The 24,002-nt window shown below is 36.5% G+C and overlaps 1 protein-coding gene across 2 annotated transcripts in view; it reads right to left on the minus strand.

Annotated features, from left to right (window-relative positions):
• LOC149578701 (S-adenosyl-L-methionine-dependent methyltransferases superfamily protein) overlaps positions 1–24,002 on the minus strand; it is a 205,254-nt gene that overhangs the window by 124,707 nt on the left and 56,545 nt on the right. For both annotated transcript variants that reach the window (XM_089831198.1, XM_089831207.1), the window contains exon 4: positions 7,570–7,736. In XM_089831198.1, coding sequence (XP_089687324.1) covers positions 7,570–7,736 — 167 coding nt within the window. The remainder of the gene's footprint in view (positions 1–7,569; positions 7,737–24,002) is intronic.

Genomic DNA, 24,002 nt, shown 5'->3' on the forward strand with positions numbered 1-24,002 from the left:
AATCCTATTTCCCTATGGGAATTTGTTGTAAAGGATATGAAAGCCTCCACTTGTAGGATTCTTTCAAAATCTTCATACAAGGATATTTCATCAAATTTCCAACATCATTTCACAAATGGAGACCTAAATTTTTAGGCTCCATCAACTCCAACACAAGTATTTATTTCCAAGGACCGTCAATGCTTAAGTCGACCCAGAGATGGGAATATCTTGTCTTCGCTAATGTACAGTCCCTTGGTAGTAACAAATATGAACTTTGTTTGGCAATACCATAAAAATTTCAAACAGTTCGTTCAATTCCGTCCAGAAGAACATTCACGCATATTATTTGCCAATCTTTGCACCAAAACAAATATCTAGAAAACCCCCAACAATGGAATATTTTGACCTTTATCGTGTCACCCCGTGAATAAGTTCTGAGCATACATCTAGACTATAAGGAAAATATATCAATTCATTGCTAACCCAATTCCTTCTTTGTACCTGTAACCTTAACATGACAACTATATCGAGTTTTACAAATAATATACTTTTTTTCTCCACATATTTCTTGTGAGTGATTGTTGTAGCAATATTATGGCCGCCCTCCTATAGCCGAGCCTCCACCTTTTCTTATGTTGCACAACATATATGAGAACGAGTATTATATATGGCCAGATATTTTATACTCGTCTTTCCTGCACCTTTTGTGGGTCCTGGCCCTGTGCCTTCTCCTTGTTAATGAACAACAACTTCCTCCAATATTCCTCACGCTAGCATAAAGGACCTTGATTGAAGCAAATGCACTATACTGCCTACCGATTACTAGAGAAATAATGTAACAGTACTATCAACCGATTACTACTGAATGTGAGAGAAGCTCATCTCTTTTGGTTCCTCAATTGATGCTTACATCCTCTGAAATATCAAACAACCCCGTTCAAAAAGCCCTTCGCACTGGAATTTGGATATACCATAAACTTTAAAATCCAATTTCAAGATAATCTTTCAAGATTTGAATGGAAACATAGAGACGATTTCAACACTATTCATAAAATTGATAACCTTTCTAGTAAACTTGCTTCTGCCCAACAAGATGGCAGGTTTGAAAGCTCTAATACCACTAAAACATCCCTAACCAAATATTTGCTCGATCTTTCCCAAAAATATATTCCAAACTAAAATATGCAAATATATTACCAAACTCAAATGAGAGCAGTAGAAACTCCAAACGATATGTACCCAGCTACTTCTTGAATATAGTATTCAAGACTCAAAACATAGGCAGAAATAATACGATACTACAATAAAACCAACAGATTCTCCACAAAAAAAAAACCGTTCTTTCCAAGATACTATTCAGGATTTGAACATATGAAAGTGCGTTATAAACCAATAGCATAAAACCAGTAAACTCACATACAACTCCTTAAAACAATGTTATTGCATTATACAACAGCAATCCAATAACCAACACTGACAACTCCAATCTTAAATACAGTTTAACAATCAGATTGGAATACTAGAATAAAAGCATGTAAGCACATCTGAAACACCTGAATTGATGTGTCTCCGGACAATGGGTTTGCGTCCACTGTCTGCCGCGATGAGGGGCTACGTCCTCATACTAGCTGAAAGCTGAAGCTTTCCAAATACTCTCGCAAGAGAGAACTGAAATCTGAAATAATAAATCAAGCATGCCCAGGAATGAGCCTCTTTCTCTTTTTAATACACAAACTAAGACTCTTTGACTCCCCTCTGACTTTTGTCCTATTCCCTTGTGACTCTTCAACTTCCCTTTGGCATTTCATCTTATTCCTCCTTGACCTTTTGCCCTCTTTATATCATTAAATTGACTTTTTAGTAATTTAAGTCTAAGCTCTCATTTACAATTTTAACATTATATATAATAAGACTTCAGTATTTCTAATGTCCCAAAAAGGGGACATTACAGTTCTTCAAAGTTCTCTTCCTTGAAATTCAGAATCCTTATTACTCTTGAAGAGAATGATCTCCTTGACGATGTCAATTCTGTTGTAGTGGAACCTTCTGAAGAAGTTGAGAAAGCTCAATGGAAAAATAACAAGGTCATGCTAAAGAAGATTCTGATTGATTCGGTTAAGGATCATTTGGTTCCCTTTATTTCAAAGTTGAATTCAGCCAAAGATATGTTTCAGACTTTGAAGGACCTATATGACACCACCTGTAGAGCTCCAGCCCTGAGATGTCTACTTCCGCATGTTAAAATGACTAGAGGAGAATTAGTAGTTTCATACTTCAAGAAGATTACAGATTTGAAAGATCAGCCCAGTACAATTGGAGAATCCTTTACAAATAAAGATTTGGTCATGTTTTCCATGAATGGACTTCCCCATTGATGGGAATCCTTCATTCAAGGTGTGGAAGAGAAAGAGATGAACTGCCCAAATTTGATAGGTTGAGAGTTGATAGCATTCAGGAAGAATTCAGACTAGAAGCTAGAGGCGATGGATGTAAAAATCATGATAAAGATGATCATGTACTTTTTGCCCACACTTCAAAAGGCAAAGGAGAGAAAGGAAAAATCAAAAGATTTAAAGAGAAGAATTTTGAGTAAGCTCCGGATTCCAAGAAAAAGAAGGATCTTTCTAGGATCAAGTGCTTCAGATTTGACAAATTCGGACACTTTGCTAGAGATTGTACCTCAAGGCGAAAGCCTCAAGCAACTACTGCAAATGTTGAGAACTCTTCTCTTCAAAGAGAGTCAAGTGAAAATTTTCAAGGATTCTTATTTATTTCTGCACTTTCCAGCAATGTTCCTATTAACAGCGATACATGGCTGATTGATAGTGGAGCATCTCATTGCATTATTAGCTATCATGAGCACCTCTCCAACTTTAAAGAAAAAGATTCTCATCTTCATGTTATCGTTGGTAATGATGCATGTTATTCTCTGAAGGATGCTAGTTCTACTTCCTTCCAGTTGGATTCTGAAAGTCCTCTTCACTTGAGGAGTATTGTTTTTGCTCCTAGCATTAAGAGAAATCTAATTTCTATTTCAGCATTAGAAGACAAGGGTTATCATGTTGCTTTTATTAATGGAAAGGTTCTTTCATGGAAGGACGCCAACATTCAGTTATCTCGTGAGATTGGTGTTTGTCATGAGAGTCTTTACAAGCTTTTAGCACATCCTATTCAAGCATAGCTCATGATTCTACAAGTTCCAGTGAGTTGTGGCATAAAAGGTTAGGTCACTTAAATTTCAGAACCTTGTCTTCAATGGAGAAGGTGGTGGTTGGTCGTCCAAACCTGAACCAAAACCATGAAGATGTCTACAAGGGTGTGCTCTAGTTAAAAACATTAAAAGTACTTTTCATAGAAGTGAAAGTAGAGCAGAGGAAATCCTAGAGTTTATTCATTCTGATTTATGTGGTCCAATGCTAGTTGCTTCCCTTAGTACTTTTTGGAATTAAATTACGTTAATTGATGATTTTTTCCATAAGTGCTGGATTTATTTTCTCAAGTCCAAAGAATTTGATGAAGTGTTGTCTAGATTTAAAGAATTTAAAGCACCTGTTGAAAATTTATCTAACAAGAAGATATAGGTTCTAAAGTCTGATAATGGAGGAAAATATGTTAATGGTATATTTCATAAATTTTGTGTTGAAGCTAGGATTAAGAAAGAGTTTTGTGTCCCTTATAATCCTCAAAAAAAAGTTGACTGAAAAAAAAAAACACATGACAATTGTTGAGGCAGAAAAGGCTATGATCCATGATCAAAAGTCTTCAAACTTTTCTATGGCCAGAGGCTTGTAGGAGAAAAGTATATATTCAGAATCGTAGTCCTCATTAACTCCTAGACAACATGACTTCTAAAAAAGCATTTTTAGGTATCAAACCAGATATTAGTCATCTCAAAAAAATTGGATGTCTTATCTATATTCATGTTCCAAAAGATAACAGAACTAAGTTAGAACCTTCAGGAAAGCAAGGCATCTTTGTCAGTTATACTGAAACTTCAAAAGCATACAGAATTTACATTCCAGATCAAAAGCAAATTGAAACCAGTAGGGATGTCTCTTTTAATGATGATGTAGCTTACAAGAAATTCAAAGAGTCTAATATGGAAAGTGATAAAGAAGATATTGAGCCTCCTCAAGACATAGATATGGCTGATCCTGATTCACCTTCAAAGATGCAGAAGGAGATTACAGATTTAGAAGACTTGGTTGATCCTATATATCTTATTTATCCTATAGATACTTTTACAGGTCTTAGTAATATTTCAACTAATACGAAAAGACCATTGTGGGCAAGCCATACTATGGAAGAGAATGAAAAATATGCATCCCCTATGGGCACTTCTAGAAATAGTAAAAGGCCTCATAAGTTTGCAGGATATGTAGCTTTCATGAGTCACATTATAGCATCTGAGCCTTCTAATTTTGAATAAGTTTCAAATCGGTAATTTTGGAAGGATGTCATGATGGAGAACTATCAATCCATCATCAAAAAATAAATTGTGGAACATTGTCCTTAGGCCTCAAGGAAAGTTTTTTTGTTGAGTGGTTGTTCAAAACTAAACATGCGACTGATGGGAATGTAGAAAAATATAAAACTAGATTTGTAGCTAGAGGATTCTCACAAAAGTAAGGCATAGATTATGAAAAAACTTTTGCATCTGTAACACATTACACTTCTATCAGAACCATCATAGCTGTTGCAGCAGTTAAGGGTCGGAGACTTCATCAAAAGAATGCGAAAACGTATTCTTGAGAGGCATAATTGAATAGGGAGTATACACTGAACAACCAAAGGGCTTTGTAATTAATGACAAAGCCACACATGTGTGTAGGCTGAGAAAGGCTTTGCATGGCCTTAAACAGGCTCCTCATGCTTGGTATGAGACAATTGATCATTATCTTTTGAGCTTGGGCTTCCTAAAGAATGATGCTGATCCAAATTTATATTTCAATGTATGTGATGAGAAAGTGCTGATCTTAGTGATGCATGTTGATGATTTATTTCTCACTACTGATTATGATCTCATTATTAAGTGTGAGGAGTTAACTTATGAATTTGAAATGAAACATCTTTGTCTCTTGCACTATTTCCTCGCACTTGAGGTATGGCAAAGATCAAATGAAATTATATTGAGTCAAAGAAAATATGCTATTGATATTTTGAAGAGATTTAGTATCTTAGAGTGTAAGTATATGGTGACTCCTATGGAAGCTAATCTTAAAAAAGTTACATGAGATTGCAGCCATTTCAGATTAAGTCGATCCTACTATGTACAGGTAATTAATTAGTTCCTTAATGTTGTTGGTTAACACAAGGCCTGATATATGTTATATTAAAAACTTAAGTCAGTTCATCTGTGAACCAAGACAGATTCACATTGTAGCAGCCAAACACATATTGAGATACGTTTGTGTACTGTGGGATATAGTTTTAAATACTCTTCATGTGTAGAGCTAAACTTGTAGGGGTTCTCCAATTCAAATTGGGTAGGTTGTGCGGCTAACAGGAAGAGCACTTCAGGATGTCGTTTCATCCTAGGTTCACTTATAATTTCCTGGTGCAAGAGAAAACAATCTTGTGTTGCTCAAAGTACAGCTTTGGCAAAATATGTTGTAGTTTGTCTGGCTACAAGAGAAATTGTATAGCTTCAAAAATTACTTACATGTTTGTTTGAGCAGCCTCTGGAACCTCCACTGATTCTTTGTGATAACCAAAGTTTGGGTAAAGCTTTTGGTTTATCTAGTTTCTCATGATAGAACCAAACGTGCAGAAATTAAATATCATTACTTGAGAGATATAACTGAAAGGAAAGCAGTTGAGCTCAAGTACATTTCTAAAAAGGAGCAGACTGTAGACATTCTCCCCAAGCCACTTCCGAGAGTGAAGTTTTGTTACTTCTAAGATGTGCTTGCTATCATGGAGAATGATGCTCAAGCTTGATATCATGGAGAATGATGCTCTTGCTAATAGAGAATCTCAACTTCGGTAATTCTTTGCATATGATTAATGAATTCTTCCAATGAGAGAAGTTTGAGGAGCAATCCCTTGTTAGTGAGTTTTTCTCTGTGAAAGAAGTTTGAAGTGAAATCCCTTGTTAATGAGTTCTTCTCTGTGAGAAATTTGAGGTGAAACCCCTTTTTCCACGACCTAGGAGAAGCTATGGTGGATCCACCCTCTGAGAGTAGCCATGGTGGAAATCATGTGACTCCATGATTAATCTTTGTTTTTTTATTCATTCTCTAGGATTAGCTATTGTGAATATTGTTATGCGGAAATAACAATATTTTTTGAGAAAATTTGTAACGAGATTTTTTTTGTTGACATCTCTTCTGGTTGCAGCTATGTGCACTTGTCATGAGATGACATATTGAAGATCTCTCTCTTGCTAAGAGTTAGTGTTGAAGTTACAGCTGCGAGACAGATCTACGTACCTACTGCAATCTGCCATTCACAATTTTAGAATCATTTTTCGACCCTTGCAGTTGCTCTTGTTGAGTGTATTCATTTCATTACGTGTTCAAGACTTTTCTTTATTCTTTTCTATGTTCACTGGAAGCATTTTGACATGGCACCTTCTTTGTATAACTTGGCACTGGGCCCATGCTTTCTTGTCCGTATTCCATTTTGGCATCCTATTTGGCTTTGTGCATATACTATCTCCTTGCTGGCTATCTTCTTTGGATGTTTATAATATTGGCACCACACTTATTTTTGGTTTAATGTTGGTGGTTATGAAGTCATCGGTTTCCCTTATGTCTTCATTGATTCATATTCTTTCTTTGTCTCTTGTGTGGCATCGGTTCATTAATTGGAAGTGCCATTTGTTATGTAACTGTCATTTTTGGTATAGCCTTTGAGAAGACTTCAGGGTATATTGTGAATCCATCTATCATCATATTGATTGTGCAATAATTGTCTGAAAGTATAACTGCTTCGTTCCCAATTAAGGTGAAACGAAAAGTTTCAGTGTCGTGTATAGTTTCTGAATCTGAGTTTTTCAGTGCTCTATACTTCAACAGAACGGTAATATGTGTGTGTGTGTGTGTGTGTGTGTTCATTGAATGTGATTCTAGCGATCAGTACTTGATCATCTAGCTATTTGTGAAAGACTTTTATGAGCATTTGAGTATGGTAGTTGGTCTCATACCAGAAGTGGAGTAATCTGATTATTTACATTATCAGGCTTATCAATTGATTGATTCTAACAATTTCAATCATATGCAACTTCTTGTAATTGTTTCTCAGATTTGAATAAAAGCACTATATCTCTATGGGCTGGATTGTTTCCCTCGAGGAGGAGGGTTTTTCTCAGGATCATTCCTTAGTGTTATCTATCATTTCGAATTTTTGTATTTCATGTGTTGCAATCTTATATTTCTGGTTCATAAATTTAACAGGAAATTGCCTTAATTATAAGTCGAGACAAATCTATCAAGACAATAAAGAAAAGAAGCAAGAGTTAACTAAAACTACAATTAAACTAGTAAAACAAAAAAATAGAACAAAAATGGTAGAAGTGCAGTATATACCAAAGTTAAATATCACATGTGCAGGAATCATAGTTCTTAATCAATGGAAGAAGCATACCCTGTGCCTCCTTCTAGCATGTTAGGGGATGACCTCAACATCACAGTCATTATCACTGATTCTCTAATCCATTGATTGTCAAATGGAGTTGAGAAGGAATCAATAAAAGCAGGAAACACAAACTTTAAGGTTCTGTAACATTTTCCAGTTTGAGACAAATCATAATCCTGCAGAATGCCAGTTTCACATGACACCTCAGGTAAACTTCCAAAAATAAACAAAATCAACTCAATCATTCCAGAAAATATAAACTCTAAAAACAGAACTAATTTTGCAGACGACTAAAAAGAATCTACTGGAAAAGAAACTGAATATTCTAACAAAATGCTATCTCTGTCAAAAGATAATGAACTAATTTGTGTAACAAAATATTTGATCACAGATTAAAATTCCAAATACAATTTGACATGAATACATATAACGAACATAGATATAATAACATTTTTATTGATATAAAGCAGTGTGATTAAGTACCATAGCAGACTGATATAATGAAAAACCCAAGTGAATAAGTGAAAAAAGAAAGACTTCTATATGCCACAAGATAGTGGCTTTCTCTGCACATGAAAAATTTCTTAAGAATCATGTTACATGAGATTTAGACATTAGAATCCTATTTTACAAAAGGCAGTGGAGATATTCTTAAATTGGTGCAAGAACACCCAAACAAATTGGCAATCAGCACCACCCAAAAATATTTCCTGTTTGTTTCTTTAGTTTGGATTTGTTTGGTCTGACTTCACTCTAATCAGTTTAGCAGAATTCATAACGAGGGTGAAAGAGAAATTTTAAGATACAGATAAGAACTGCAACTGCCTAGAAGATATCAACTTCATGGTCTGTAGAATTCATGGACTACAATGATAACAGGATATGTACAAAAATGTTTTTTCCAAAACGCTTTAGAGTCCAGGCACTAATGAGCAAATCCAATTGGCAGCTGTAAAGCCACACCCCATAACCTTATTACTTATTAGCGGCATCACAAGCCTGTAGAGGCCTTAAACCAATTTCAGATATCCTTTGAAGCATAATGGTTTCTCTTCTGGGTAGACATGTACACTAATGTAGAAGCACAGGCAGGACATCAAACTGTTCCATAGAATGCTCATTGTAATATGGTCTCATCGATTGCGATTACTGGAGGATACAAATAGATATGTAGAAAACGTTGTTGAAGTGCCTAAATCAGTGACAGTTGTCGTGTAAACAAAAGTTAATGTTTTATTGAAATATTCGCATTCTTTGAGGATACCAATAAGCTACACATGATGCAATGAAGGCCAGCCACCTCAAATTCTGATGACATTCCATGAACAGGCATCAAGCATTTGAAGAGGTATATAATTGCAAGATGCAAAAGCTAAAAAGAGGCATTGGTGATCCAGGCTGCATGCTAGATAAGGGGTTTGTATGGTAGGTAGTGGCAGAAAAGAGGAGAAAAACTTACGCTGCTTGAGTTACTATACTCTGTCCAGCACACAAAGGGAAATCAGAAATAGAGAGAAGCGTGACTACATAGAGACTGGGAGAAGTTAGACTGCCCCGTGGAGACTCCACAAGGGCTGTGCTGTGAAAAGAGAGGCATTGCATGGCTCACTATGGTGCGAAATAAAGTTCAGGCCAAGAGAACAGTTGAGAAAGAAAAATGTGAAGGAAGAGGTAAGTGTGTGAGAAGGGATGGGAGTGTTGAGCAGCAGTTAAAGATTGGAAGAAATAAACTGCAAAAGAAACTGAGTGAAAGCTTCATGAATGATCCATTGCTTGAAATTGTAAACTGCGTTCACTTTGAATAGGTTTTGATGAATTGTTGTTGAAGCCTCTTTTAATGGCAATGTACAGTTGAGAATTTGGTAAAAGTTTCATATTCAAATATTGCTTCTACTCTATTCTATCTGGTAAGGCATGGTAAAATACTTTTCCATCATAAATCATGAAGACTGTACGCAGAGCTTTACAACATGCACCTTAATCATTTGAGGACCGATTTTAAAAAAACCTTTACCTTCCAAAAATTTTCCAACTTCCATGCATCTAGACCACTAGATTGTAAATTTTCAAATGCCTATTTCACAATCATCTGTGACTGATTTTTTTTAGCAGTGCCAGGTCCACCTATATAACTAGACATATCCATACATAATTATAACCATATCTCTTTTCCTGATCAGAACAATCATGTCTATTGGGTTTGGAAATCTGTTAACACTTGGATTTATCCTTTTGGACAACAATAAACACAACAGCAAGTAAGGTGAGACCTTTCTTTGAACTATAGCCTATAAGAGAAAGCTCCATTGTAAAGAAAGAAACTTGATCAACAACCCTTGAACACTAAGCTATGCACACAATTTACAGCAGTTTAAAATATAAATAAGGTTTTTGTGAGGGGTTCAAACATGCAGTGCAAACAAGTCCCTCTTTGACAAAGGATGGGTGCTCTCACCTTTTTTGAATTAGCTGGTTCCCAGGAAGGCAGGAAACTGGTTGGGGAGAATTTGGCAGGACGTACAGATCCTGGAGGAACTGGAGGAGGTACTGAGAAGAATCTACAAAAGAATGATGGGACAGAAAGTATCTTTATGGCCAATATGGACAAGTCTATGTGTGATTCAGGCACATGTTGTGGGGTCCAAGACCCTCTCTTGGATTCCTCTTCTGCAATTCACGCGCCGGGGCAGGTTTCCGAGAAAGATAAAACCCCTTTGGTTATTGTCGAGACCAATAAGGAAAAGTTTTCTGAAGGGCCAAAGGTAGGGTTTTCAAAGCAAAGGACTTGGTCTTCTCTTTTTGGCAAAAAACCTAATGGTAAATCATCCTTTCCACCGGTGACTGCTAAATCTTGTTGGGAGAAAGGTGAGTTTCAAATCTTTATCCCGGATCCTTTAGTTGATTTTTCTGTGTCTTCCATGAATTTTACTCTAGTGGGAAAATTTTTAGGGGCTAGACCAGATTTAGAGTCTCTAAGGAAAATGGTCAAACAGAAATGGGTTATTAAAGGGGATGTTGATATTGCTCCCATGTCGAATGGCTTTTTATCGTTTATTTTCAACTATAAGGAAGATATGAATCTGGTTCTCTGTGGAGGCCCGTGGTCATTTGGGAAAAGTTCTCTCACTATTAAAAAATGGGAGCCTAATATGGATTTATCAGACTCTTTTTTCTTAAACACCCCGATTTGGGCTAGACTCCCTGGCCTCCCTTTAGAATTTTGGCATGAAGATATTTTTAAAGGTATTGCTAGCTCATTTGGTGAACTGGTGGCTTTGGATAATGCTACGGCTGCCAGAACCAAACTTCATAGTGCCAAACTTTATGTTAAGGTGGCAGACTTGAATCATCTTCCAGAAAAGGTGGAATTAATTTCCAAGCTTGGAAAGAAAACACAAGAAATTATTTTTGAAGCTCTTCCAAATTCCTGCTATGCCTGTAAAAAACAAGGTCATCTGGTTAGAAATTGTCCCAATAAAAGTAAGAATCATTCAAGAACCGAAAAGGAAGTGAAGAAGGCTAAAGTTTAGAAGAAAGTGTGGAAACCTAAAGTTTCTCACTTGAAAGAGAAGGAGGAAATCATGGTTTCAAAAGCTCAAGATGAAGCCACTGATAAAGATTTCGAGAATAGTCAAAAGGAAAGGAATAGATCCGTGGGGAATAAACCTGTGCTACAACCTAAGAAGAGAACTCTGGAAAAAGTGATAATGGATCCATGTTTCAATCTGTGAGGCCAGAACAAAATATAGAAGACTTCGCAGATTTATCGAAACAAATTGTTATTTATAAAAGGATGGAAGATCAATGGGGAGATTTAGATGAGAAGGAGAATCTTGAGGAAGGGGAAATCCTGGCTGACTCTGGAGATCTATTAGAGGAGACAGATATTACTGAGTGTAAAGATATTGTTCCTTTTAGGAATGATCTTATCCTAGAAGTTTCAAAGGAGGAAGGAAAAGACTCAAAGCATAAACCAAATCAAAGAAAAAAGGCTGAAAAAAAGACCAATTCAATTTTTAAGGGGGTAGAGACTAGAAGCAATAAAGTGGATCAGCAAGTTAAGGTGAAACCTATTAATCGTACCTCGGAAAAATTTGGAAGTAGAATGGATCAGCAAACAAAGGTGAAACCAGATGTTGGTATCCCACATAAAATTGGAAGAAGATCCTCTAGGAAAACGAGAGAATTAGAGAGTATGCAGAATATTGCTGATGGAAGACAAGCAACTATTATGGATTTTACCCCTAAAAAACAGTAATGAAAATTATAACTTGGAATATTAGGGGGTTGAATAGCATCCATAAGCTTGATGTTGTCAGGAATTTTGTTAGAGAGCAAAAGCCAGATTTTCTTTTATTGCAAGTAACAAAGATGGATAAAGAGAAAGCTTAACAGATTAAATTCTTTAAAAATTACTCAATAAATGCTAGTAGTTCAGAAGGTGTTTCAGGGGGAACTCTAATGTTATGGAAGAAAAATTGTTATTCAGGTTCCATTTTGAATGCTAGTAAATATCTAATGGTAGCCAAAATTACTAGCATTGATCGTAAGGAAGATAGGTATATTGTCAATATATATGCTCCCAACAATAAGAACCTTAGAAAAAAGGACTGGGAAACTCTATCCAATATAAAAAGTAAGGATTATCTTGGTCGATGGATCATTATGGGTGATTTTAATGTTCCTCTCTATGACCATGAGAAAAAGGGAGGAAATATGAGTCAACTGGAAGGTAGACTGGATCTTATGGATTTCATTAACAAGGAGGGTTTAATGGATATGGACCTCCATGGAATCCAGTTTACTTGGAGTAACAAGAGAGTTGGTAATGAATGTATTCAGGCTCGTCTTGATCATGCTCTTATCTCTCCTAACTGGACAAAAGATTTTATTTGTAAGTTGGAAGCCTATCAGAAGATTGGGTCAGATCATTTTCCTCTGATCTTTACTGCTGTAAAGATAAACTTCAAGAAAAACTTTCCTTTTAGATTTGAAAAGATGTGGTTGCAGCATCCTCAGATTGAAAGCAAACTAGCTGAATGGTGGAATATAGACATTGAAGGTACTGCTCTCTATAGAGTAGCTTCCAAGCTCAAAAATGTTAAAAAAGAAGTTAAAATATGGAACAAACACTGTTTTGGTAATATTTTTGAGAATAAATATGCTATCAAGGAAGACATCCAAAAAATTCAGGATAAAATTCAGAAGGAAGGATACACTCCTGACCTTATTACAGAAGAAAATGATAAGTTGGCCCAATATCATGACATCATTACTAAAGAAGAAATCTATTGGAGACAAAGATCAAAATTGATATGGTTGAGCAAAGGTGACAAAAATACCAAATTCTTTCATCTCTCTACCCTCAAGCACAGAGCTAAAACTCACATTTCACATTTGAAAAAGGGGGATCTGAAGATTACTGAGGATAAAGACATTATGGAAGAAATGGTTGCCTTTTTTTCTTCTTTAATGACTGTTGATCCTAATATTAATCTGGACCACCAAGCTGATTTTCTCAAAATGATTCCACCTTTGGTTTCGAAGGAACATAATAAATTGTTAAGCTCTATTCCCAAAGATGAAGAAATTTTCAAAGCTGTTTGTTCTCTAGAAGGAAACAAAGCACCTGGTCCAAATGGTTTTCCCATGTTTTTCTTTCAGAAATTATGAAAACTAGATTTGCAACCAATTTTCTCACATTGAAATCTTTGCTTGATTCAAAGGGAGGTTTGAGACGCATGTTTGTTAGTGAGGAGTGGATTGCATCATCATATGCAAAGACCACTGCAGGGATTGCTGCACCTAATCATGTTTTTGATGAGGCTTCTTTTTGGACACCGATTGTTGATATTGTGATGGTAATTTTCCTTTTTGTTCTCATTTCAACTTTATTTTGTTTATGAAATAATCTTATAAATTATTGTTCATTTTTTAAAGAAAAAACTTAAAGCTGATCATTTCTCTTCCAACTTTCATAATGATTGCAATTTGTAAAGCCACTTGTTGTTCTCCTACGAATTGTTGATGGAGAGAAGCCCTCAATGTGCTACATTTATGAGGGCATGGATAGGGTGAAGGAGGCCATTCGCTCTTTTTTTGCAGGGAATCGAGATAGGTATGGGCCTATATGGGATGTCATTGATAGACGTTGGCACAATCTACTTCACAGACCTATATATGCAGCGGCCTACTTTCTTAATCCAGCATACCAATTCAGCCCACATTTCAAGGCTGATGATGAGGGGTGGAGCGGCCTCTAAGATGTAGCGAGAATGTCACCTGATTCAACAGTTGGAACAATTATAGTTCTTGAGATTGAGTTGTTTAAGAAAGGTCAGGGGGACTTATTTGCACGAGAGTTGTGCAAGAAAAATAGGCAGAATTAATGCCTGGTAAAAATCTTTGATTCTACATCCTAATTTCTAATAGTAATTCTATTACCATTTTAACTTGATAAATTCAAAGTTATTGATATGATTCAAAATTTTCTTGTTTTAGATGCATGGTGGGAGATGTTTGGCACAAAGGTGCCAAATTTACAGAGGATTGCGATTCACATCTTGAGCCAACCACCTAGTGCATCAGAATGTGAACGTAATTGGAGTCTATTTGAGCACGTACACTCGAAGAAGCGCAATAGATTGGCAGTGAAAAAATTAAATGATCTTGTCTTTGTTCACTACAACCTTCGCCTTCGCCATAGACAGATCCTTGGCATCAATACATCACCGATTGTATTAGAGAATGTTGATCCTCATGCAAAGTGGAACACAAAGATGGCTGATCTTGTCTTCAATGATGAAGATGTGGAGTGGGTAGATCAGGTGGATCGGGAGGCTGAGGTAGTAGCGATGGCAGTTGAGGAGGCTAGAGCACAAGGAGACAGAGTGCAGGACCCTGAGGCTAGGAGTGATGGATCCCAGTCTGATGACGAGAATTATGTGGGTGAAGATGAGGATGATGATGAGGATGAGGTTCAAGCTCAGCCTCAAACACAAGGAGAGAGGATGGCTCTAGAGTCTTCCATGACTTATATTAGGCGCACTCGTAGGAGGACATAGACTACTATGAGTCTTAGTCTTCTAGTTGTTATTTTTATATATGTTTTGAACTTTTGAATTTGATATCATGGATTCCGTAATCCATGAATATTGTAGACATTTGAGTCTTTGACACTGGAGTGACACTATGTTTATTACTTTAAGTTTATACTTTATAGTTTATAACTTTAAGTTTATATTGTGTTATTCAGTTTTTTTCCTTCAGAAATTTGCTTTTATACTTATGTGATCTATGCAAAATTGTGTATGCGTATTAAGTAGCTTCTATTTATCTCAATTATTGTGTATTTGATGTTAATTGACTAAAAGATGCATGAAACAATCTTAAAATCCTTAAAAATCTTTGAATTTCATAGGTTTTTCAATTTTTCGAGTCCTTGCCGAGTCTGGTTGCCGAGTCCGATTTTGACTTTCCAAGTCAGAGGCGAGTCCGAGTCCCGTAACACTGCTACATACACCTCTCATATCAAGAGGTGGAGGGAACTCAACAAAACACCAACCTCCATCAAAAAAGGAGTTCAACAAATCATCCCTTCAACTCCCTAATACATAACCCATGTGAATGCCCCACCTGGGTCCCAAGTTACGACATGTGTGATGTCCCTAATATCACCCACTAACTCCTATAATACATGTGCCCATGAAGCAGATAATATCGGCCAGACTACCTCACAAATCATACCACCATGTTGGAAACCATAGAGTAATCCAATAGTAGCTGTCGCAAGAGGGAACATCTCAAAAGAGAGCGACACAAAAAGCCATCATATCTCAACTCCCCCAATTGTATAAGGACATATATCACACCAACTATCCAAAACCAGTGCACATGAAGAATCCCTCAAAATCAAAACTTATCTAAGAAGATCATCAAACTCCTATCAGACAACTTTGACCTCATCTTCACCATGCCAAGATTGGTGAAGCCCATCAATGGAGCCCAACCAAGCTACACTACTAACTCTATCAATACTTGGGCCCCCAAGCAAACTACTCTGACATCCATCATCCATAAGAAGATACAAACCAGTAAAGGAATTTACAACCTCACAACTACATCCAACCTCAACAAGACCCCTACGGATGTGTCGACTCTACAAGTTGCCCAGCTGGTAGCAACTGGCACCATAACCACTGTGTAAACCTTTATCTACATGAGACATTTGTGTCGAACACTTACAACCTCTAATCCTATCTTCTGATGATGGAAGACCTTCATCCCACAATGGAAAGTGGAACCTTTGAGTCAATCCACACCTATGCCTCATCAAGTCCTCTACATGTGGATCAAACGAAAAGTGATCAGCACTCCTCACTATATAGTCATAGTGCATACCACAACCTTGTTCGATGACCCATCATACACTACTATGTGCCCACTAAATGTGGATGAAGAATGCCCATGTTGATCAACCCTCTTGCTAAAATCACTATCAACCTCCACAACAACCACATATGAATATTGGATAAGTGAGAGTGTGTCAAAATTAATTCCTAATTAAGCTCAACAATCTGATTTTCTGCCTCATGAAATGATGCTAACAAAGCCTCTAGGATGTCCTTAGTATTCTAAGCTCTCAAGAAAGGATGACCACTTCTTCTTCCTTCTTCCTTAATGCTTCAGAATAGATCTCTGTGAGATTGAGAAGATGATAACAATCTGAAAGAAGATGTAGATAGTTTGATGTCTTTGAGAACTCCTCTTTGAAACTTTTTTGTCTTCTCTCTAATTGTTCCTTCCAAAAATGCTTTTCAACCTTCTCATATATTATCAAAATATGATCTAGTAGGTGGATGAGGTAAGTCAAATGCACATGAGGTAGAAAAAAATGTTTCATCATACATATCCATATCATCAATGTCATCTTTCAAACCCATATGTGAAAAAGAATTAAGGGCAGCACTACATTCAAAAATAAATTCATCACAAGAAGGTTACATAACATACATAGAGAGCCTTAAGCCCGCATCAACACTCATAAAAGATATTGACTTTGTGGACAATTTGGCTAAGAGGAGAATATGAAAATGAATTGAGGTTGTCATTTATGGCAACAAATCACTTGTATAAAGTCAGCATATTATGGAATACAATTTCAGTTTGAAGACTTAGAAAAATGTTTAGGTATCACAGAGTTCATCTGTCAGCATAGACATTGTTTTGGTTTGTGTAGTTCCTAGCCTGCGATTGGGCACGTGCACACTTGAGGGAAGCATGAACAGGTTATGATGATTCTACATATAATAGCACAATTCTTGATGAGTAGTACAGACAGAGATATGAAGGATTTAGTGATTGCAATTATGCACAGACAGGACAGAACAAAGTTAAGGAAAGAGGTATTTTAAGTTAAAAAAATGTTTTGTTTACCAAAACAATTACTTAGCCAATTAGGGACGACATCCTTGATGTTAACCCTAAGTGAGCAAAGGTCAATTCTGCATTTTGGGACACGTGTGAAAGATATGAAGGCTGACAGAACTGAATGACATTGTATAAAGGAAAGACTTGGATGTGAAGTTGTGTGCAAGTATTATGTGATTATAATGCTATCATGTTGTGATGCGAATTTGATGTTAAAGCAGAGAAAGATCGAAGTATGTGAAGTTGTGTACAATGAGCTACAAAGTACAAATCAGATATAGAGGCTATCAACATAGTCAAAGGTTTATGCATCTATACCTTTGTGTACAAAATCTTATTGTATATTGCATGTTTTGGCAGTCGGCTCATCTTGCATACATTTTGTAATTGTTATAATAACTCCTAACAGCGTTGAGGTTTCTAACAAGGACTAGTCCTCTAACAAGAACAAAGACACTATACAGATGTAATAGACTCCTAACAAGGTTTGTATCTTTCACAAGATACTTTTGATTAATGGATCACTTTGTGGGTACCATCCCCACCGGGGATTTCCCTTGGCTTAGTTTTCCCTAGTTAACAAATTATAGTGTTATGAGCTGAATAGTGTTATCATTATGATTACATTTCAGTTTACTCACATGTGCATGTTATAAGGTTATAAAAGATATCAATAGTAGGGCAAAAGTTTTTTTGAAGACTGATTTACCCCAACCCCCCTCTCTCAATATTTCCTATTTCTAACATAGTCCTCATCATTGACATATTGGACAATCTTCTCTATTGCATTATGAACATGCACATCAAGAGCACTAGTGTAGGCAAACCCACAAGAAACCTCTGCCTCCATACTACCAATCAAAAGATCTATACCATATTTAGTATCTTCTACATGATCATGAGAAGGCTGCAAATCACTGGTAGTTGATTGCTCCTTTTTCCCAAGAGCATCTGAAACTTGTGTAACATTTTTCTCTCCCTAGTCTACCAAATCTTGTTTGAAATTTGGTTCACCTATAGGCTGATTATTGTCTGCTGCAAACTCCCCATACAATCTCTGCACCCATCTTTTGCAAGAAAATCCTGGGTCAACTCATAGTACTTTTTTTTTGGGACATTATTCTTGTTCTGTAGCTTTGAATGAAAATCCACATAATCAATGAAGGGTAAATCATTCTGAACCTATGAAGGAAGTTTCTTATATTCTTCATACATGTTGAGTATTTCAGTTCTCTTATCGGGTTGGAAAATCTGGGCCATCTTCTAATATATAACTTAACAAGATCTGTTCTGATTTTCCCAAACCATATATTTTCCCCATGACAACAAACTCTTTCTTCCAAGGAATTTGTTAAATGATTTGTTGTTTTAGACAGTAACTTTCTCAGAAATTGGAGGACCCAAATTCACATCACAATTCCCATATACACAACAGAGGCATTCTCACAAGCACTTGCGTAGACATAACTAATTTGAAACATTCGCTTATTCCACAGGGCCATTTCGTCAAACATTTTGTCAGCCATTTACCAGACCATAACATACTGAAATAATTCTGTTGCTCAGAGGCATTTATTCACAAATTTTGCATAGAGTATCAGTTCATTGAAGTATCTACATCTGGCTGCTACAAAACAGTAATAGAAGATATAATAATACAACTCTTGCTCACACTCAATGAAAAGACATATCAGGCATTAAAACAAACACTAGGCTGATTATAGCATTTACAATCCTTACTGATTCATCATCGGTTAGTCAGAAAACACTTGCAAACAAGATAAGTCCTGAACTTATTCAAATTTGAAGAGCTTACTGTTTTACAACTAAGATGTGGAACTTCAGCAATCTTATAGTTTGATAACTGAACAATGCAATCCCACAGCACCTAGACTCTGCATTGTTTCTTCCTACCAAACGTATGGCTTATAACAGCACACCACCATATTGCCTCCTAACATGTCATCCCTTAATTAAACATGTTGCAGATGGTTGTGTAAAATAAGCTATCTAAGTTTCAATTCTGAGATGGTCTCTGGCAATATGCATCAGGCATAAACAGCAGAACTGGAACACCCTTGTACGCTTAAAACAATCTGTTGAGAATATCAGCCCAGACTGAACTTTCAAGTTGGCAGTCATTTAATCTCTCGTTGATTTCAGCATGCAGATTCCGCACTACAACTACTAGTATATTGCAGTCATTAAATCTCTGCAATATACTATCCCTTGTGTTCTGAATAAACTCCACAATACTGAAGAAATTTTATTCTTTTGTAATATAGTCTGGGTAGCCCTCAAAATTGCACACAGCACCTTGGGATGTCTTGTTGAGTCTTTGTCTGAGATATTCCAAGATAACCCTCTGATAAAACTCATGACATATCCATCTACTCAGATAAGATAAGATTATAATATTAATGTCCAATAAGAGACGAGCAAACGGGTCCAACGGACCAAAAGATACAACAAGGAAGAGGAGCAACCCAGCGGGAGCACCAAACGGTGTTTGAGAAAGAGCAAACACATCTGATAATCCGATGGAGGAGGAGAGCCTGGACCCGCTCAACAGCTGCTCAGTCAGAATCAAGAAGAGAAGGTCACCAAACCACAGAGCCATATAAGACCGTTTGTCTGACCAAAGAGTCCAAGAGAGATAACTTGGATTCAGTGCCCTGAAAGTGATGTCGCAAGCATTATCTCTCCAAAAGGGCAAGGGAGCCCAACCCCTTGGCAACCCTGGGTAGGAGGGCAAGTCTCATGCTCAGAATAATAAGATGGGAAGGCCACCTAAGGTACTCGTTCATAGCAAAACAATACAATTTCAAATGTTTGGATGCAAATATTTAATCACATACACCATTCTTGCCAAGGGAATTTAATATTCACTACTAAGAAAAATTTATAATATATATCAATGTGCTTCAGCAATATATTTGTGTTTCAACAATCTTGGCCAAAATATTAACAAATCCCAACTTTAGTCTTCACAAAATAAGTCAGACCCATATCGCACATTATTCCGTTCAGCCTTAAGGTTGCAAGTTAAATAGAAAACGCTCAGCTTCGAAGATTTATTTATATTTCCCAACTATAGTATGTAGCCTCAATACTATTACTCCAAATTTCCCAAGCCACAATAAGCCAATGATAGCCACCAACCTTTCAAATGTCACAAAATTTATGTCTTCCCAATACTAACACAAATCTTATGTACTGATTGTCGGAAAGTATAATTGGAACAATTGTTATGTTGTCATTGATGTCAAACCTATTTATGAGACAGTTTGCTATCTGATCTAAGTGTCATATACATTTGATTGATGAATGGGATTTGAAGTTGTTCATAACAAAAGTATCTAGAGGATAGGTTGGGTTATGAAGAGGAAACAATAAATGGACAATTGATTAGTTGAACTTTGTAAGATAAATTGATTATTTAAATCATGTTGCAAGTGGAGAATATAGTTACACTAAAGCCTGGAAGGAGAAATCAAAGACAGAAATGCATAGGCTTGATCAAAAGATATAAGAATTTGAAGTATATGTCGAGTGATACTAGTGTCGACCGAGCGCCAAAACAAGCCAAGCAGAATTAGTGTTGACTGAGCATCCGTATCAACCGAGTGACAATGTAGGTGCCGAGCAAGAAATTTAGTAGCGACTAAGTAACCCAGTGATGACCAAGTGTGAAAACACAGTGTTGGCCGAGGAACAATTTTTGAGAAATCGTAATTTCCAATCAACTAAGTTGACTTCTAAATATGGAAAGTGCGTTGAAGATAAGGATCGATAAGTTGAAGCATTTAATGCCAAGAGAGTGTTAGGTAAATGATCTAAGGAATGGATTCCAAGAGAAGTTTCTACAAAAGAAGAGGATAAACAAGATGACGATCAGATACATTATATGTGATGGACTTAATCATAAACCCTAAGATCTACGATGATGTTTAAGCGGCAAAAGATCAGAATTACCTATTTAAGGAGGTACAAGGGCAAACTTTCAATGCGTGAGTGTGTATGTGTAGAGTGTATATGCGTGTGAAAGAGTTCAAGAGAGTTAGAGCAGTTGCTGATGTTATTGACTAGCGAATCTAAGCAAAAGGTTGAGAAGAGGTGAAAAGTTGAAGAGGTGAAGAGTGATTGTTTGAAGCGTTGCCAAGCGAATCAAAGACTGGGATGACAATGCAGGCCAGACAATGAATCAGTATGTATGAGCCGAACTGAAATCTATACATGCAAAGTGAGTTGTACTTAACAAATCAAAACCTATTGTTACTTTCTAACCATTGTAAACAGTGTTTGAAATCCTTTAATCAAGGTTGACCTAACAATCATATTCAAATTCTCTAACAGGGTGACATTCTAATGGGATGTTCTAAAGTCCCCTAAAAAGGCAACTCCTAACAAGGTGATTAAATCCTTTAACAAGATCACATTTAACAGTGTGTTTTGTAACCTTTTACAGGGTTGGCTCCTGACAGAGCTCACTTCAGAAGAGTGAAAATTAGTGACATGTTGCTGGTGATTTTTCCCAAAGTGGGTTTCCACGTTAAATCCTACTGTCAAACTTGTGTGGATGTTATTCATGGTGTTTTATTGATTAATATTTCCATTTTGGACGTCTGATATATTTAGAATAGTGGACAGCTAGTTATTGTTACTAGAAGTTCACTATAGAGACCGAGCTATGAAATGATAAGATCTAAAGTTGTTTAAGTGATTGTTTGTTCAATTGGTACATTTGGACCTTGGATAATTGATTCACCCCCCACCCCCCCTTCCTCTCAGTTATGCTAAACTTTCTAACACTGTTGTCCTCAATTTTGACATTACAAAATTGAGGCAACCCTACGGAATTTTCTCGTGGATTTGTAGTTGCATCCTCTTTGATTTAACACATTGATGAGGCATCATGAAAACAATTCATTATCTTCAAATTGTTCTTTGTGCAGTCTTGTCTATGTGATCTTTTGACATTTTCCGTCAAGATTATCCCCAATTGTTTGTAGGGAAGAGTTTTCCTTCTCCCATTGCAAACACTCAATTTTTGGTTAACTTTCTCGTCTTTTCTTTGTTTTTCTTTGAGTTGTAAATAGTTTTTGCTTTTGTTTTTGCCTTAGGTGAATAGCCCTTGGAATTTTGCTCGATTAATTGGAGTTGTCTAGCTTAAGTTATAAGGAAAAAGTGGGGTTTTTCTAGTCAACTGCATACTTTTATTAAAAACTCTATAAAAGTGCGCTTTTTATTGACAATTGCACGATATAAAGTTATATTTAATATTTAAAATGGATTTTGTGATTCATTTTAAAATTTCAGCTCATTCTAAGTTGATTTGACCATAGTTTTTATGTTTTATGAAAATAGCCTTTTTTAAAGACTAATTTTTATGTTACTTTATTAAAAACTATAGTTAAATATTAAATTGATGGGGAGCTTCTTCACCTAGAGCCTTTTTGCTCTACCAAGGCTAATTCTTAGCCTTGTTAGGGTCTCTTCTCCAACCCTAACCTAGAGGACTCTCTCCTAATCCCCTTCTTCCAAGAAACTCACCAATTAATTCAGGTTTCACTCCTTAACCTCAAAACACCACATTATGCATGTCTTGGCCTACCAAGCCAAAAGTCCACCAAATGCCATGAGCAAAGAAAAATCAAGTTTGAACCTCCCTTATGAGGTTCTTGGCTCATTCCAAGCCATTTTGCATTCTTTTGTTAAGTCTCACACACCCACAATCCAATTTTATCCTGTTTGCCCTTGTAGCCCTAAGAGCCCCTATTAGCCCTCCCAGAAACAAGGAACCTTCATTAACTCACAAAATCTCTTAACAAGGCCTATTGATGCCTTCTAGACTTTGTTTCTAATTGATCTAGGCTTGAAGATTTTCCAAGTCTTATGACTCTGTGGTGTCCGTACAATACGTTTTCAGAAAACCCCTATTTTGAGGGTTTCAAGGGCAATGACAGCAAAACACTTACCAAATGTTCTAAACCTTGTATCAAACCTTCTACTCTAGTTTGTAGACATCTAATACCCTACTCTACCATTGCCTATTCAAGATTGGCACGTGCCAATCCTCTGTTCATGCTAGAACTCAGTTGCAAGCATCACTGCGCCTTGCCAAGCTTTGACTTGCTTGCCTAGGGCTCACTTGCAAAAATAGCAATCTGGCTCCCACAACCTCCAAAATTGTTATTTACATAATTTACAAAGGTCATTACTTGATTCCCAAAGGCCATAGGTTTTCGACCATGGGAAATCAAGCTTTAGTCATTGCCATGGAACTCTATCAAAATTTCCGCAGGATTGAGGAAACTAAACAATTTTCAAAACCTAATTAAATGACAACTAATGATCAAAGCAAGTTTGCATAGAATCTTCACAAGATCAAAAACCACTAATCCATCAAAAACAATAAGCACACCAATCAAACTATCCAAGAAATCCTTCAAAAACTTGTTTCCTGTCAGCAACTTCTTGTTATTTCATCAATTGTTTATACCTCCACACAACCAACCCCTTCAAATGAGTTGGATCATGCTAAAATAGATTTCAACTAACTATTCAAACACTTGGGTCGAGTTACAAACACTCATCTTGCCTTTTCCTAGAAAAGTGCAAAAATTGCAAAGTTGTCAATGAGCAATTTTGACTTTTGTCAATTTTGCATCCTAGGCCTCCAAACTCATCTAGTTTGGTTTCTACCACCATGAAATGATCCTAAAACATCTAAGGACCCTTTTCTAGACACTTCTTGCCCTATTTTAGGCATTTTGCCACATTTTGTCCTCTAGAGCAATTTTTAGCATTTCTAGGCTTAACAGGACCTAATTGCTTTAAACATAACTCAACCCTAGCTCCTACCTAATCACACCTCCTAAACCTACCTTGGGACTTTATACTTAGTCCTTATTCACTAAATGGTTGGCTAGACAATTTACAAGCCAAAAATTGTCCTAGGGTTTTGCCTTACGCCAAGGTGCTCCTGCACCATACTCCCTCTCCAAGAAGAA

This window comes from Cupressus sempervirens, chromosome 1 (assembly GCF_028749045.1).
Source record: "Cupressus sempervirens isolate cs-2001-9-10 chromosome 1, ASM2874904v1, whole genome shotgun sequence".
Classification (NCBI taxonomy): domain Eukaryota; kingdom Viridiplantae; phylum Streptophyta; class Pinopsida; order Cupressales; family Cupressaceae; genus Cupressus; species Cupressus sempervirens.